Genomic DNA, 18,031 nt, shown 5'->3' on the forward strand with positions numbered 1-18,031 from the left:
ACATACATACATACATACATAAATAGTTGAACATTCCACAAGTTAACAACTTTTCCTGGATTCATCAAAAGTTGAAGTTGAGAAAAACACCAACTAAATCAAAATCTGAAGAGAAACAGTGCCTATGAGGAGACATGGGCATTTGTTTACTTGAGGCAGTGAACACCAATAAGCAGCATTCACCTAGAATGGTTAACAAGTTGGTAGAGGTTGAGTATTGGCTGGTGACAGTCTAGAACCCTAAAGGCTTCAGATATAGGGAGAGTTCACAACATTCACAGGCTTTGCTCTCTACAGATTCCAACGAGCACTCACCAAAAATGAGGGCAGAAGTCCTGAGAAAGCACCCCTCATGTCACAGGCTTAGGAGAGGGAATGAGCAGCTGCTGCAGGAAGGCCAGGGAGCACTGCCCGGATTCTTCGTCTCTATCTTCCCTATAAAAGAAAAAAATCATGGGATGTGGTATACGAAAAAGAGTAATGGAGAGAACTCCACAATGCCAAGAGACAAAATAATCAACAGAACCAGACTTAGATAAAGCACAGATGTTAGAGCTATCAGATAGGGAATTTAAAATAACTATTAAAAATATGTCAAAGTCTCCTATGTAAAAAGTGGACATCACTCATTGTCAGATTAAGAATTTCAGCAGAGATATGGGAACCATAAGAAAAAAATTAAATGAAGATGCTACAAGTGAAAAACAGTAACAGAGATCAAGATTGTCATTGGCAGTCTCATCAGCAAACTTAACAGAGCTAAGGAAAGAATCAGTGACCTTGAAAATATACCAACTGAAAGACAAAAAAAAAAAGGAGAGAGTAAAAAATAAAAACAGAACTATAAGACAAAATCAAATGACCTAACAAATGTGCAATTAGAATTCCAGAAGGAAAACAAAAGACTGAGAATGGGGTAGAATAAATATTTGAAGGGATAATGATGAAGAATTCCAGAATTAATGGTATACATCAAAATAAAGATCCAAATCACCAACAAAGATAAATACCCAAGCCAGAGATAGACATATCATATTCAACTTCTGAACACACAAAACAAAGAGAAAATCTTGAAGGCAGCCAAAGAGGAGGAGGAAGGGGACACATTCCTAGAGAAATAAATAAAAGCATTATAACAGCCACCTTGTTATAAACCATACAAACTAGAAGACAATAGTGTGAAAACTTTTAATCATTTATGTTTTTATTAAAAGCATACTAAAACAAGATAGTCATTTATGTAACAACAAAAACCCTGTAACAAAAAATACTTATTAAATATTTGATGCATTAAAGTCAGGTACAGTCAATATAGGTTGCTGTCATTGTTCTTAGTTAATGTAACAAGGCAAAAAAATTACATAAAGAAATAACTTAAGCCCTGACTGGTTTGGCTCAGTGGATAGAGCGTCGGCCTGCGGACTCAAGGGTCCCAGGTTCGATTCCAGTCAAGGGCATGTACCTTGGTTGCGGGCACATCCCCAGTAGGGGGTGTGCAGGAGGCAGCTGATCGATGTTTCTCTCTCATCAATGTTTCTAACTCTCTATCCCTCTCCCTTCCTCTCTGTAAAAAATCAATAAAAATATATTTTTTAAAAAAAGAAATAACTTAAAAGAAGAGGTGAATTTTTTTTCTCAGACACCACATAACTGTCAATATACAAAATAGAATAGTATAAACAGGCAAACTTAGAAATACATGAAAGCTCAATTTTCTAGATGTCAGGATAACATTAAATCAATAGCATTTTTGTAATTCAGTAATAAGCAATTAGATAAAACTTGTTTAGCATGAAAACTACAAAGTCTCTAGGAACAATTCTTAAAAATATAGGAAAAATTTATGAAAAATATTTCAACATATGGCTAAAGACTTTATTGACTGATTGATTGATCTTAGGGAAAGAAAGGGAGGGAGAAAGAGATTGATTGGTTGCTTCCCACACGCACCCCAACCAAAGATAAAACCCACAATCTGGGTATGTGCCCTGACTGGGAATTGAATCTACCACCTTCTAGTGTATGGGACAACGCTCCGACTGTACCAGGTATAACCAAAGACTTTTTTAATGGAAAGATATACATTCTGATCACCCAGGAAATTCCAAGGGATTTAAAAATTATATCAGGAGCTGGAGTCAACAACCAAATATTAGAATAAAAGATGCTCATAGTGTTCTTGTCACTTAGGAAAATTACAACGGAGCACTACTCCAGGAACCAGGGACAGAGACATATATATATATATATTTGCTATTATTTCACAATATCCTTCTATCAAAAATGGACAGATCCAGAAGGAGAAAATCAGTAAAGACATACTTGAATTCAACAGCACCATCAATCAAGTAGACGTAATTACCATCTATAGACTATTCTATCCAACAGCGAATTCTTCTCAAGCTCACATGGAACATCCACCAAGATAGGTCACATTGTGGACCATAAAACACACTGTAATAAATGTAAAAGAACAGATACACAATCTCTGCTCTCAGACCACATGGAATTAAACTATAAGTCAATAATAGAAAGATAGCTGGAACATCCCAAAATACATGGAAGTTAACACACTTCTAAACAATATATGAGTTGAAGAAGAAATATCAAAAGAAATTTTAAAATATTTTGAATTAAATGAAAATAAAACATAAAAATTTTTAGGATGCAGTGAAACTTGTGCTTTAGAGGGAACTCTATCACTGGGAATGCATATTTTATAAAACATGAAGAGCTAAAATCATATTAATAGAACTAAAGAGAAACATATGCTTACCTTTATAAATTTAAAAAATGGAAAAATTAAGCATATTTTTAAAAAGCCTCAAAAATAGTCCCTGGCCAGGTGACCCAGTTGACTGGAGCTTCATCCCATACACCAAAAGTTTGCGGGTTCAATTCCTGATCAGGGCACATACCTAGGTTGCAGGTTCAATCCATGGTTGGGGTGCACACGGTAGGCAACCGATAGATGTTTCTCTCTTTCTCCAAAAATTGGTGAAAGCATGTCCTCAAGTGAGGATTAATAAGAATAATAATAATAAAAGCCTAAAAGTAGTAATTAATACCTCATTAATAAAAATAATAAATGAATGGCTGATATAATGGGGAAACACACGGGCAGCAGTTCTCAAAATGTGGTCTATGTACCCAAGCCAAGACATTATTTATTTCCCCTTTTCCCTATGTTAAGAGTCACACTGATGATGCAAAAGCAGTGATGGGCAAAAATTGCTGGTGCCTTAGCCCAAACAAAGATTGTGGCACCAAACTGGACTAGTAGTCATTGTATTCTTCAGCACACATATTCGTAGTGGAGGAGGGGGGGGGGGGGGGGGGGGGCATTTCTACTTAAGAATATCATTTATGCAATAGTAAAAATAGTTACTTTGATTAAGCAGAGACGCTTGGAACATGTCTTTAATATTCTAAGTGAAGAAATGGGAAGTACAGGGAATGCACTTCTGATGCATACCGTCGTCTGATGTGCGACTGAGTGGCAAATCAGTTGTACATTTTTCATGGAATAGCATTTTTACTTTAAAGAACAACTGGCAGCCAAACTCTAGTTATTCAGACATGCATATTTGATAGATATTTTCTCAAAAATTAATAAAGTGAGCTGTCACTTCACAGGCAACAACCTTCAGTATTCGTTGCCATGATAAAATTCAAGCATTCAAGTGAAAATTAGAATTTTAGGAAATTTTTGTTCAACACCCTAGGCTTGACAGCTTCCCAATACTTACATTTTTCTGATGAGATCAACAATGATGTTTAAAAATGTGATTTCTTGCCCTAACTGGTTTGGTTCAGTGGATAGAGCATCAGCCTGCGGACTGAAGGGTCCCAAGTTCTAGTCCAGTCCAGTCAAGGACATGTACCGTGGTTGCAGGCACATCCCCAGTAGGAGGTGTGCAGGAGGCAGCTGATCGATGTTTCTCTCTCATCGATGTTTCTAACTCTATCCCTCTCCCTTCTTCTCTGTAAAAAAAATCAATAAAATATTAAAAATAAAAACATAAAAATAATGTGATTTCTTTTTTGATTCCATATAATCAAATGTGTCAACATTTGCAAGATCTGTATAACTCAATGAACTGGTATTTTCCAAATAACAAATTCATGGTGCTGCAAAACTACATGTGCATAAGTAGTCAACTCAAAGTGCAAGACAGAAAATGGATTTTAGTGTAACAGAGTACAAAAAATTCATTGATATAGATTAAGATTTGTCATTGCACCAACTTTTAAGAAACTATCACTTGTCAAGTTTTGGAGTAGCATCAAAGAATAGCCATAATTACCTGTAAAGGTTACTGAAATACTCCTCCTTTTTCCAACTACATATCTATGTGAGGCCAGGTTTTCTTAAGCACTTCAAACAAAACAATGTACTGCAACAGATTAAATGTAAAAACAGATCTGAGTCTGGCTGTTTTCTCTTATAAAGACAAGATTTGTAAAAATGTAAACAATGTCATGCTTCATACTAGTTTGTTTTGAAAGTTACTTTTTAAAAAAAATATTTTTTATTGATTTCAGAGAGAAGAAGAGGAAGATCGAAACATCAATGATGAGAGAGAATAATTAATTGGCTGTCTCCTGTACACCCCACACTGGGGATGAAGCCTACAACCCGGGCATGTACCCTGACCAGTAATCAAACCACAACCTCCTAGTTCATAGTTTGATGCTCAACCACTTAGCCACACTGGCCAGGCTGAAAGTGATTTCTTCATTAAAAAATTATACTGCCCTGGCCAGGTGGCTCAGTTGATTGGAGCATCATCTCATACACCAAAAAGGTTGCTGTTGGATTCCCCATCAGGGCACGTATCTAGTTTGTAGGTTCAATCCCCAGGTTGGAGCTCATATGGGAGGCAACCAATTGAGGTTTCTCTCAAATCAATGTCTTTCTCTTTCCCTTCCTCTCTCTAAAATAAGTTTTTAAAATGTTTTAAAAAAATTGAAACAGAACTAAAAATGTCTTATTTCTTACTTTCACGTTAGAAAGTAAAAATAGACTAAATGTCAGTGTTGCCCTTTTTTAAAAAAAATCAATGGAAAGTATTTAACCATGGAAAATAAAATTTTGATTAGGTTTATAATCAACATTTTCATTTCTAAAAATATGAGGGATTTACTGATTTCATATACCCACATCAAAGCACTATAACTAATTTTAAAACTATTCAATTAATGATCTCACCTTCAATTAAAGAATAAGGTTTAAATATTTTTAAAGGGCAGGTATTCTCATAAAGTAAAATAAAACCGTCAAAAAACATGTTTTTTTCAGCACTCCTAACATTTTAATCTTGCTTTTATTCTTTCCAACACCTTTGAATTAGAAAAAAAAATTAATACAAATCTTATTTATTTTTTAATTGATTTCGGAAGGGAGAGGGAGAGATAGAAACATCAATGATGAGAGAGAATCATTGATTGGCTGCCTGCTGTACGCCCCCTACTGGGGATCAGCCCACAACCCAGGCATGTGTCCTTGACTGGAATTGAACCTGGGACCCTTCAGTCCACAGTCCAAGGCTCTATCCACTGAGCCAAACAGGGTAGGGCAACACAAATCTTTTTAAACAAAATAACTATTTTAAAGATGGAGTCAAGTCCACACATTAATTTTAAATTTATTTCAGAAAAGGTATTTTCAACACATTCAAATATTTAAGTAACTTTAGAATAATATGTAAAAACCCCCACTAAAATATAAAACTGATTTTCTTCTAGAAGGAACAAAGATTAGAATTAAAGAAACTAAATTTGTAAGATCTCTTTCTCATCTAACTTTTTTAAGAAACACATTTATGAAGTTTACATGTTCCGTCTGCTATAAATTCTTTCCAAAAAGCATCACAATTAAAAATCTCAAGATCTACGAAAAAATTTTTTAAAGAGTAATAACTATCTTGATAAACTATACAAACCATCGCATACTTGTCCTCTACTATCTCATTCATTTTTTGGAAAGCATGTGTTTTCTCCTTTTTCTCAAAGAGAAATTCCTATAAATCATTGGTACCTGTCACCTACATCCAGTTCAATTTGAATCTTCCTCAAGTCATATCTCACCTTTAACGTTTGAATCTAATAAATCAGATGAACAGCAACTGATTCCAAAAGCCGGGTTGAAAACCAAAATACATTCTAGCATACACCAATATAATATATATTCCAGTATAGGTTAGTGCTAAAAACCTAAGTATTCAATACTTGTTTGAGAAGCTTAAAAGAAAGTTTTAATACCAGAACCTGGATATAGGGTTTCAACTTCATTCTAATCAAATAGCTAAAATAAGTAAGAATAAACTGTGTCATTACATTGGCCCAAACCAACCAAGGCATAAAGATTTCGAAGTACAAAATGGTTTTCCAAGAGAGGTTTTAACTCTCCCTTGGTAACCAATTTTCTGTCATTATATATACAACTGGAACTGCTACCATAAAGTCCAGTAGGAAATCATATTTCTTCCAGAAATCTACCTCCTGGCATCCACACCCTCCCTGACAAGAACTAAATCTATCCCCTCCCCTCCCTCTTAAGTATTCAATTTCTTTCCCAAAGTAGAGCTTCCATAAATATTACAATATTAAGGACTAAATTTTAATGAATACAAATCAGAGGAAATGAAGGAACATTAACTCTCATTCAAACCTTCCTTAAAAAAAAATCTGTTTCCAAGTTATATTTTTAACTTCTCCCATGATTCTCTATAAAAAAGACGAACACAAATATCTCTCTGCTAATGACTTTATTCATGAATACATGATGGAACTCAAAATAGCAAAGAACATGAAAAAAATTCAGATTAATATTTATCAACCAAATACATCAGATAATACATCTATTTTTAATATAACTAACAAAATGTCTAAAATGCACACGTAAGAATACAAATACTCTCCATTTTGTGGAATTTCAAAGTAATGGATATTCAATTAGTTTATCAGAGAAGCCTGGTTACACTGTCAAATACATGTAATTCAAAAGAAATCAAACATAACTGATAAAATAACCTCTCATGATTAAACTTTTGATAAAGTGCTACTTTCATACTGAAAAAAGAAACTGTAAACACTAATGTTAAATGCTGAATCATCATTATGAAAGTGTTAAATTTTTTCCATTATTTACTGTATTGATCACATCCATGTGTTCCCAATATGAGATCATAAACATTATTTTGCAATTTTAAAACATCTTTTAGTTCACGGACTATTTCCTGGAAGTTAAAATTTATAACACCATTGTCAATTGAGGCTTTCCATGATACGGGAATTGTTAGACACAATAATTTTTCAGTTATAAACATGATCTTTGGTTTGAAGCTGTCTTGATATCCTTGCTAGTTGAGTGGTTGTGGCTAGTAAAATATTCATAAAACAGCACAGTAGCTTCATTGGGTCAATGGCGTTGTATAACACATATTAAGAAATCTGGCAAGATGAGTTCCCCAAATCTGTAACTGACATGGTCAATGTTAAAGGAAATCAGTGAGGCTCAGCAGTGATTCACCTCCTTTCATTAAAACCTCTATCAATTCATTAACAGCATTAGCCATTGAGAGGAATTTAGTTGGAAAAAAATCGGAATGAAGGCACACAGGTACAACTTAAGCAGATAAATAAGACCAACTAAACAACTATGGGTGTGTCCACCTCAAGCACATACACACATCTCATGTTTGAAGTTGAATATCAACACTCAGATTCCACAACAAAAACTCTATGCCTGTGGATATCCTAGAGATGGGTACTAGCTGATGGTTTTCCAGAAATAATGAGCCTTTAAATGATGCAAAAGTTGGCCTTTCCCAAAATGAAAGGTTGTAAATTAATAGCAAAGGGATGCAATGACAATGGAAACTGTAGGAAGCCATAAAGTTAAATCTCAGAAAGACAAGTTCAATTTCATAACTGAAGGCTGCTGATGATTTCTTCTCTCTCTCCTTGAATAATCAAATGCAAATGCCTTTTAGCAATGGCAGCATTCAAATCCCACAAAAAATCAAGCAGTGCCCCCTGAAGGAGAACTTCCATTGGCACAAACTGTAAAACTTGCTCGGGTGCATCAGACGTAAGCAAAGCACTCAACAATTCATTCATATTCTGCAGATACTGGAAAACTGGGTTTGGAAGGTCCTGGTAACCAACACATAACAGGACTGCACAGATCTTCAGAGGCTCAGAGGATGTGGGACAAGAAAATGTGATGAATCTAAAACAGCTGTGGAGTACAAAGATCAAGCCAGCCATAAACCTTGTAAAACAGGAAAGTACTGGCAAAATCATGACATCCCCTGTATTAAGTTGCTGTAATGAATGTAGAAGGCAGTCCAAAAATAACCGCTGGTACATTGGGTCTCCGTCATGAAGCAATGAACAGGTATAAGTCATGAGCTCAGCCGATTCAAAGAGTTGAACTTCCAATGGTATGTGCATTTTGGTATCAGGGAGAATTGGAAAACCCACAAGCAAGCACTTTGTTTGGTTGCTGGGTTGTACAACCTGCCCATCCTGAAGGCACTTGACAAGGCTAAACAACTCAGAAAAGATTAGTTCTTCAGAAAAAACATGGCAAGAGCAACAATACTGCTGTTTTGGCCAGAACTTGGAATCCAAATTCAAGGCTCCTCCTAATGACTTTTCAATTGCTTCATTAAGAGTCTTTAAAATGTCACCGTCACAAAAAGGAGAACACTTCACTTTTGGCAGTTTCTTTCCCTCTAAAATATGCCATGAATGACACTCGAGATTGGAAGCTGTCCCTTCTAAAAGAGAACTTTGCCCAGGATGATATGCAACATGTTCTTCGGCCCAACTATTAAAGTATCCTTTGGCCACCTTATCTTTCCATGAAAGAGTTTCTAGCATTTTCCTTTCATTATAGGTTTTAAAATATCTGTTCCTCTGCCCAAACCATTTTGTATTTGTACTACAACCAATATTAGATTTTTTTACCAGCCAATTATTTCTGGAAAGAGGCTTTAATTGAAACTTTTGCATGAAATATTGAACAGCACAGTCCCTTAAATTATTCAGTCTTGCTTGTTCCTCCTTTCCCATGCTCTCAAAGAGACGGATGTTCTCAGAAATAGTCTCTAGCTGGTATTTATGAAAGAACACACAACATTCTTCATGCCTTTTAAGAAAAGACGCAGGAATCACATGATGGGGAAAGAGAGATTTCCTGGTCATTTCAGTTCCAAAGTTCAGCACCATCTTAGATAAGAGAGGCTGGATTACCTCTCTCCCCTTATAGTGGAGGCATACCACATAGACTTCTGAGTTTCCTGCCTTGCTTGTAGCAGGTTTGAAAACATGGACTTGCTCAAAGGAACAGTTGAGCAGGTACATCAGGTTTATGGAACAATGTTCAAACAAAGTAAACATCTTCAGAACAAAAGAGCCACCATTTCCAAGAGTCGTCAGAGCAGTGACTGCTTCACAGTACTGCAAAGAAGAGACTAAAGCTTCTTGTTCACCTGGGTTTCCTTGGCAATCGAAACTCCCATCTGCAGTGATCAAGTGAACAGGGGCCATGTTGCTTATGAAATTCTGAAGTCCAGTCAGATATTTCAAGGTCATGATATCACCAGTGTTATCTGGACCAAAGTACCACCAACGCAAGGTATTTGCAATAAGTCGGTCATCCATAATCATCGTAAGATTGTCATTTGCTTCATGGTATGGATTCAGAGTATTGGCTACCCAACTCCATTCACAAGGGAATCGATGGGATTTTAAGTAGTGATTGAGACTAGCTATAAAAGCTCCAGGAGCTTCACAAAGGTGTAGAGAATTCAGTTTTCCATTCTGAAAAGCTTCCTGTGGAATAACTGGAAAGCTGCACAAAATTTCATGAAACTTACACCATGCTTGAGTACAAAGTTCAGCGTTCACAGATTTTCTCACATAGGAAATTATTTTTCCAGCTTTATTAGTGGAAGCAGTGTGTTCATGCCACTCATCCAGTTTCTTATCACTCAGTAGGTTTTTTACTTCATTTAGGGAGTTCTTCAAATCAAGGAACACATTAAATTCCGTGTGGTCACAGGTGAAAATCTCACTGGAATCTGGTAACTGCCACTCTTTATTAAGTGGCTTCCCATAAGAAAAGTTCTTAGCAAAGAGTTCAAAAATATCAGCAACAACATCTGGGCTGAATGTCTCAGGACTTGAACCCAGGGTTGGCTTTCTGCACTCACTCATTTTCAAATTAAATTAAAATCTAGAAAAAGAAAACACATAATTAAGTGAATCAAAATTATAAGTGAGTGAAATCTCATCCACAGCAAATCGGATCACACTCATGACAAATCGCATAAAATGGAAAGGCTAATGTCATCACACTCAATTATATAAGGAGGCACTTTGGAATAAAGAAAGTAAAGGCTTTGATATCCACAGACCTGGGCTCGAATTCCAGCTCTGCCATTTATAGCTTAATAAGTGGCCTTGGGCAAATTATTTTACATCTTTGAGCCTCAGTTTCTTATTTTAAAAATTGAGGTATCACTTTTTAAATATTTTTTATTGATTTTTAGAGAGAGAGGGAAAGAGACAGAGACACAGAAACATCAATGAGACAACATCATCATCAATTGGCTGCCTCCTGCAAGCCCTCTACTGCAAGCCCGCAACCCAAGCATATGCCCTGGACGGGAATCGAACCAGCGAGCTCTCTTGGTTCATGGTTGAAGCTCAACCACACCGGCCGGACAAGGTATCATGTTTTTAGAGGAGAATAAAATATGCTAGCATATACAAAGATCTACTGCAAGCCCACAACCGGAGCATATGCCCTGGACAGGAATCGAACCAGCGAGCTCTCTTGGTTCATGGGTTGAAGCTCAACCACACCGGCCAGACAAGGTATCATTTTTTTAGAGGAGAATAAAATATGCTAGCATATACAAAGCAAATTCCACAGAAGATTCATCAGTAAATGGCAGCTCTTATTCCCATAGTAATCCCTCTAGCTCCCCTCTGAAGTCCTCCTCTACTCATGGCCGAGATATCACTCACAGAGCCCCAAACACACTTAGACTAAGATTCATCTCCAAACATGACATTTGATCATTTGATCAAGTTCAAACAACTGACTTTTAGCTTTTTTTGTTTTAGCTTCCTCCAAATCTCACTTTCTTCCAGGAGAGGATTCTGCACCTGAATCCAATACTGATCCTGATACCAGGCCTTTTTGCTACCACCCACTTATCAACCAAGCAGAATTGCCAAATATGTTCTCTGCCCAGATCTCACTCTCTTGCTGAGACACGCACTTTAGTGGTATCAAGTCACCTTTACAAGTCACCAACTAACACTCATCACTATACTGTTTACGGTATGTACACTTGACTGGTTAGCCTCCTTCTACTCAATGTTGATACTGACCTATAGTTCACCCTAGCATGTTTCTAAACTATAAATTCCTGCCTCATCTGGTCAGACAGTTCCATGCTCACACTATAAAACATGATTTTTTCTTGCCATTAAAATTAAAACGCTTCGATAGAAAAACTTTAAAGTGAAGAATATCTTTACTGAATACAAATCACAAATAGTCACCCTACATTCTGTGTTCTAACACTGCCTGAGAAACCAAAAACATCTGTCCACCTGAGAGGGAAAGGGACATAAGAGAAAAAAGCATGGCTTAATGACATAGTGCTGGAGTTCTAAATTTCAGCAGATAGAGCACTGAGTATTACCTGGTACAGCTGGCCCTTAAACACTGGGTTGGAACTGCACAAGTCCGTTTATATGTGGGGGGGTTTTCTATCAATACTATAAATATATTTTCTTTTATGATTTTCTTAATATTTCTTCTCTAGCTTACTTTATTGTAGAAATACAATATATAATACATAAAATATACAAAATAAGTGTTAACTGCTTATGTTATAGTAAGGCTTCCATTCAACAAGTATTATTAGTAGTTCAGTTTTTTGGGGGGTCAAGGGTCAACTGTACTTGTTAGCACAATGTTAATTAACAGATAATTTAGTTCATGAGTTTGGCATTTATTTAGTATATCCAATGCATTCTACACAAATTTTCAAAAAGAACCTAAACTTGTTAAATATGAAAAAATTGACAATCAGACAATCACCATCCCACAAAAAGTCAATGCTTCATGATTAAAATGGAAAATAAAGGTGAGCTAGCGCCACAATAAATACAGTAATATCCAGAAGACTGTAATCTATTAGCATTTACTTTCACTGTTCTTTCTGCAGTGAGCTTACTCATTTATCATCCCAAGTTTAGAACAGGGCTTAGTACACTAAAGCACTCAATAAGTTATGTTTAAAAAAAAAAAATGGATTTCATTTAGCACAAAAGGCACTCCTCTGATTAGATCCTGGTAAGTTATGTTTAAAAAAAAAAAAAGAATGGATATCATTTAGCACAAAAGGCACTCCTCTGATTAGATCCTGAATATAAATCATAATAATGCACTTCACCTTCACTCCAGCACATCAATGTATGACCAAAAAAGCATGTGGTTTAAATAATATAAAGAACAAGTAAGTGTTCCTCTATCCCTCTCATCAAGCGCTCTCTGGAGAGCTTTGTGGCATCATAATTCTGCCTGAAGGGTCAGTATTACCATTCTTCTTTTGCAGACTCCAGTAGGAAGTCGTGTACTCCCTGCCCAAAGCCGCAAAAGGAAGACCTGCCAAGTTCTTGGACCTAAGACAAAACCCACATGAATTCATCAACAGTTGTTACCCCTCCAATTAACACGAAGTTTTAGAAGTGTTTCTGCCAACAACTCCTCCGGCCAGCAATAGTGAAAGTAATCGCTACTGCGGATCCAGCGCTTCACTCTGGGCCAGGGGCACCCTAGCTCTTCCTTCAGCTGGTGGAGTGAGTCCCAAGCTCCATTTAGGTGACCTGTCCCTGACCTGGGGGAACCACGGTCCCAGCCCCGGCCTCACCCGGTGGAATATCAAGGACGGCCCGGGCGTGGAACCCTGGCCTGGATTACCTTCGCTCACGCCCACCTCTGCCCTGAGTCTAGAAAGGCGGCGCTTCACACGCTCTCCTCACTCCAGGGGGCCATCCTCCACTTCCGCTCCTTCCGGGTCTACGGCTACCCCCACCGCGGGGGGAAGGAGGTGAGGCGCCGGGAGGCCGGGAAGGAGGCCCTAAAGAAGGCTCAGACCCGCCTCCAGACGCCTGGAGCGGAAACCCACCTCCAGGCCCACGCCCCCACCGAACGCCCGCCGACGGCGGCCCGAGGGCCCCCGACTCACGTACACACACTGCGCACGCGCCTCAGGGCCTAGATGACGTCACACGTCAACGTTACGCACGCCGGCGATTCTCGCGGTGCGGAGGCCCCGGTTGGCTAGTTTTTGCCTCTCCTCTGGCTACAGTGGCGGGAAGCTGCAGCCTCTTTCCCCACAGCGTCTATGGCAACGAATGCTGCGCGCGCAAACAGAGCGCACTTTGGTCCCGCCCCCTCGGTAAAGAGGGCGGGGCAAACCCGTCGGGACACGTTGGCTCCGCCCACCTGGCCCCGGACCCCGGAGGCTTTCTGCAGAAGTTAGTTTAGTACAGGTTGAGTTAATACTGGTGTCTTTTAGACAATATGAGATTAAAAGCCAAACTGGGGAAACTGCTAGATAATGCTGTTATTATTTTGTTAAACTTTTTATTGCTTTTATTTTGAAATGCTTTATCCTTCAAATGAAGCTGTACCATCATATAGTCGATTATTTATGCATATGTTTATAAATCAATAAGAAAAAGACAACTTCAGGAAAAATGGGCAAAGATGTGAACAGGCCATCCAAAATAGGAATAGCCAATAAGAACAAATAGTCAATAAGAACATATAAAAGTGTTTAAAAAAGACATACAAAATATTTTTTAAAAAGAATTGGAAATGAAAACAATGTTTTCACCCAATTTAGCAAAGATTTTAAATAATCGATAATAACCACAGTTGGTGAGAATATGAAGAAACAAGTTTAAATACTGTGGTGGGAGTAAAAATTGATATAAACCTTACAGAAGGCAAACTTTTAAATGGCCTTACATTTTAATCCAGCAATTCTCACATCTAGCAATTTATCTTTAGTAAACAACTGGCACTCACTTTGAACAAAATGTTTATTTCAGCACCTTAATATCAACAATAAAAAATTGGAAACTCTAAATGTCTACTTTAAGGTAATTAATTAAATTCTAATGGTATGTACATCCATATAATGGAATACTATGCAGTCATTAATAGCCTATATGCATCAACAGTATTGTGTAAAAATAGGAGACTATAGAACTGTGTGTATGTTGGGGTCCAACCCCAGCAGGTCCAGGGTTCCCCAAAGGTGTGGACGGAGTCGGCGAAGAAGGAATGACACGGAGACAGCATTCAGTTGATCAGCAGCCTACCCAGGATCTCTAGCCAGGATCTCCAGCCAATTCTGTCTTTTATTGTCTTGCTACATCTGTATTTATACCAGTTGATTTTAATCCTGTCAATTTCTATTCCAAAGGTTAGGGCGTTTCTTATCTCCATTCCAGGGAGTAAAGATTATGTAGCTTAAGGGTGATTGTTCGTAGTTAAAGTGATTAACTACCCGCCTGGCATTTAGTTAAGGGGTTTTATTCCCTCCCTAACTTCAGGGAAAAATCCCTACCTGGGGAAACAACCTTTCTCAGAGAGGTGACCTTGGTTAAAACACATAGCGCCAAGAAGGTGAGCAAACATATTAAGAACAGTATGCCATATACGCCAGGTCCCTTGAGACATATGCTGTGCAGATGTTTCTACCCTGCAGTAACTGTGTCAAGCAGCAAGGATGGACCAGCTTCCGGCATGTGTAGGAGTTGAAACATCTTATGTAAATTTTAAATATGTAAAATATAATTTTACAAGTCTTCCAGGACATGCATCTATGAAGAGGGAAAAAATGTCTTTTCAAAAAATGGTGCTAGGTCATTTGGAAATCCATATAAAAAAACTTTATTTGAACTCTTACCTCACATCATAAACAAAAAAACAGTTCCCTTAGATTGTCAATCTATACTTTAAAAGGCAAATAATAACTCTTTTAGCATAAAACACCTTTGTGACCTAGAAGTAGGCAAAAAGTTTATAACAGGGAAGAAATAGCACTAATAATAAAAGAAAAATATATAAATTGAGCTATGTTAAAATTAAGAACATCTATTGATCATTGAGAGTGAAAGGCAACCTATAGAATGGGAGAAGATATCCTATATAATAAAAGGGTAATATGGAAATTGACCCTAACAGCAGAACAACCAGTCGCTATGACACGCACTGACCACCAGGGGCAGATGCTCAATGCAACAGCTGCCCCTGGTCGTCAGTGCACTCCCACAGGGGGAGCGCTGCAAAGCCAGAAGCTGGCTCATGGCTGGCCAGTGCAGTGGTGGTGGCAAGAGCCTCTCCCTCCTCCACAGCAGCGTTAAGGATGTCCAACTAACGGCTTGGGCCTGCTCCCTCCATTAGTCAGACATCCCTCAAGGGCTCCTGGGCTGCCAGAGGGATGTCTGACTGCCAGCTTAGGCCCAATCCCCTGGGGAGCAGGCCTAAGCCATCAGTCAGACATCCCCCGAGCAGTCCCGGACTGTGAGAGAGCATAGGCTGGGCTGAGGGACCCCCCTGAGTGCACAAATTTTTGTGCACTAGGCCTCTAGTTTATAATAATGTATGACAAAAGACTTGTATCCAGAGTAACTCCTACAAGTGAAAAAACTCCTACAAGAAAATAAATTTTCCCACATATGTATGACAAAAGACTTGTATCCAGAGTAACTCCTCCAAGTGAAAAAACTCCTACAAGAAAATAAATTTTCCCAATGGAAACACTTCAAAAAAATGAGATCCAAAAGGCTGATAAAATATGAAAAGATGTTCAACTTTATTAGTCTTTGGGGAAATGTAAATTAAACCCATAATGAGATACACAATAGACTGGCTAAGATGAAAAAGACAAAAGATATTAGTGTTGTAGAGTATGAGGAGCAACTGATTGGTAGCTAATTGGAAGAAAAAGATATTCCAAGATCTTCCAAATTCACAGGTTTGTTGCCTTTTTAATTCTTTGAATGAATAGAATTAGTATCTGAAACTTTAAAGAGTTGAAAGAACACAACCAAAACCTGCATTAATATATTTGCAATTTGGATAAAAATGCACTATGTGAATGCATTGTACCAACTTTTACTTACATATTTTTTAAAATATATTTTTATTGATTTCAGGGAGGAAGGGAGAGAGAGATAGAAACATTAATGATGAGAGAGAATCATTGATTGGCTGCCTCCTGCACGCCCCCTAATGGGGATCGAGCCCGCAACCTGGGCATGTGCCCTTGACCAGAATCGAACCTGAGACCCTTCAGTCTGCAGGCTGACGCTCCATCCACTGAGCTAAACTAGCTAGGGCTCACTTACATAGTATCTGAGTGGAAGCTAGCTACAATTATTCTTTCCAGTTCCTGAATGTTCTTTATACTCAACTAGCATGACAATGAGAATGTAAGCAGCATACAGAAATTAAAACAACCTGCTCGCTCCTCAGCCTCTGCTCTGATCATATTTCTCTGTCAAGCAAACAGAAACTAAACTGCTTCTGTGGTCATTTATCACCAATCTACTTGCTGAGTCCCTAATTTACATCTTCAGACAGATTCTGTGAGATGACAATGTGCAAATTGTAGTTCCAAAAACCCAGAGGGAGTTTTCTTGGGTGACGGAAATGTTAAGTATCTTGACAGGGCATTTAGGTTAGAGGTATGTGTGTATGTCAAAACTCATTAAAAGATATAATTAACATTTGAGCATTTCACTCAAAATAAATTTTACCTTCAAAAAAAGAACCTTAAACAAATATTGAACTCTGTGCACAATGAAGTGTAGAAGACAAGTATATTGATGTCTGCACCTTACTTTGAAATGCATCATACATAAAATGCACTGATGGATGGATAGAGGGATGGATCAATGATAAAGTAACCGCAAAATGTTCATAACTGTAGAATCTAGGTGGTGAACACATGGCTGTTCGCTATGTAATTCATCTTTTCTCTGTTGAAATTTTTCACAGTAAAATATTGGGGGAAATAGAGATTCATATCACAAAAGGCAAGAATGGAATCTCTCCCGTTAAACATAACATACATACATACATACATACAATGTGTATGTAGTATTTCCCACTAACAAGGAAACAGAGCCTCTGAGAGGGCTTTAAGTGAACAGCACTGAACTTGCTGGAGGCCACGTGAAAGTTCTTGTGGCTCACACGATCCACTTACCTGAGTTAGTGATCACCACCAGGCTTTTTCCTATTCTTTGGCACATAATGTTCCACTTACTCTCTTCTTGCCACGTAGAATGCATCATTGTTCAAATGCAGGAAACTAAGAAAACACCAATGTTGAAATTTCAGAAGTCAACAAAGGTTATCAACCTGATAATAATTCTTTCAGTTTCCCTCCTGATAATCTTCACCAGATCTTTAAAATGCATTTTGATTAAAATTCTCACACAGCACTTTAAGCTGTTAAAAAACAATGTTATAAAACACACACACACACACACACACACACACACACACACACAGACCAATGTTATAGCCCGGCCAGCGTGGCTCAGTGGTTGAGCGTTGACCAATGAACTAGGGGGTCAGAGTTCGATTCCTGGTCAGGTCATATGCCCAGGTCTCGGACTCGTTCCCCAGTGTGGAGGGTGCAGAAGGCAGCCGATCAATGATTCTCTCTCATCATTGATGGTTCTATCCCTCTCTCACTTTCTCTTCCTTTGTTTCTAAAAATCAATTTTAAAAAACATATTTAAAAAAAGAAGATATAGTAAAAATGATAACTAACTTGTCTATTCAACTATTGGGTAGAGCATCTACATTGTGGCATTTGTGGGAAAATGCTTGAAAACAGCAGCCTGAAATCGCTTTTCATACTGTTTACAGACTAAGCAAAAATTATTAATACAAATAATTTAATTT

The 18,031-nt window shown here is 37.8% G+C and overlaps 1 protein-coding gene across 2 annotated transcripts; it reads right to left on the minus strand.

The window, feature by feature from the left end:
• Positions 1-6,753: 6,753 nt before the first annotated feature.
• On the minus strand, positions 6,754-13,427 carry CMTR2 (cap methyltransferase 2). Of its 2 annotated transcripts, none has more exons than XM_005881153.2 (2): positions 13,288-13,427; positions 6,754-10,249 (listed from the first exon to the last, which is right to left on the minus strand). In XM_005881153.2, exon 2 carries the CDS (start codon positions 10,228-10,230, stop codon positions 7,930-7,932), a length of 2,301 nt encoding a protein of 766 aa, XP_005881215.1. In that variant the 5' UTR covers positions 10,231-10,249; positions 13,288-13,427; the 3' UTR covers positions 6,754-7,929. The 2 variants fall into 2 exon arrangements, with proteins under 2 accessions (XP_005881215.1, XP_005881214.1); XM_005881152.2 differs by having other exon boundaries at positions 13,016-13,427.
• Positions 13,428-18,031: the final 4,604 nt, after the last annotated feature.

Source organism: Myotis brandtii, unplaced genomic scaffold (assembly GCF_000412655.1).
Source record: "Myotis brandtii unplaced genomic scaffold, ASM41265v1 scaffold670, whole genome shotgun sequence".
Classification (NCBI taxonomy): domain Eukaryota; kingdom Metazoa; phylum Chordata; class Mammalia; order Chiroptera; family Vespertilionidae; genus Myotis; species Myotis brandtii.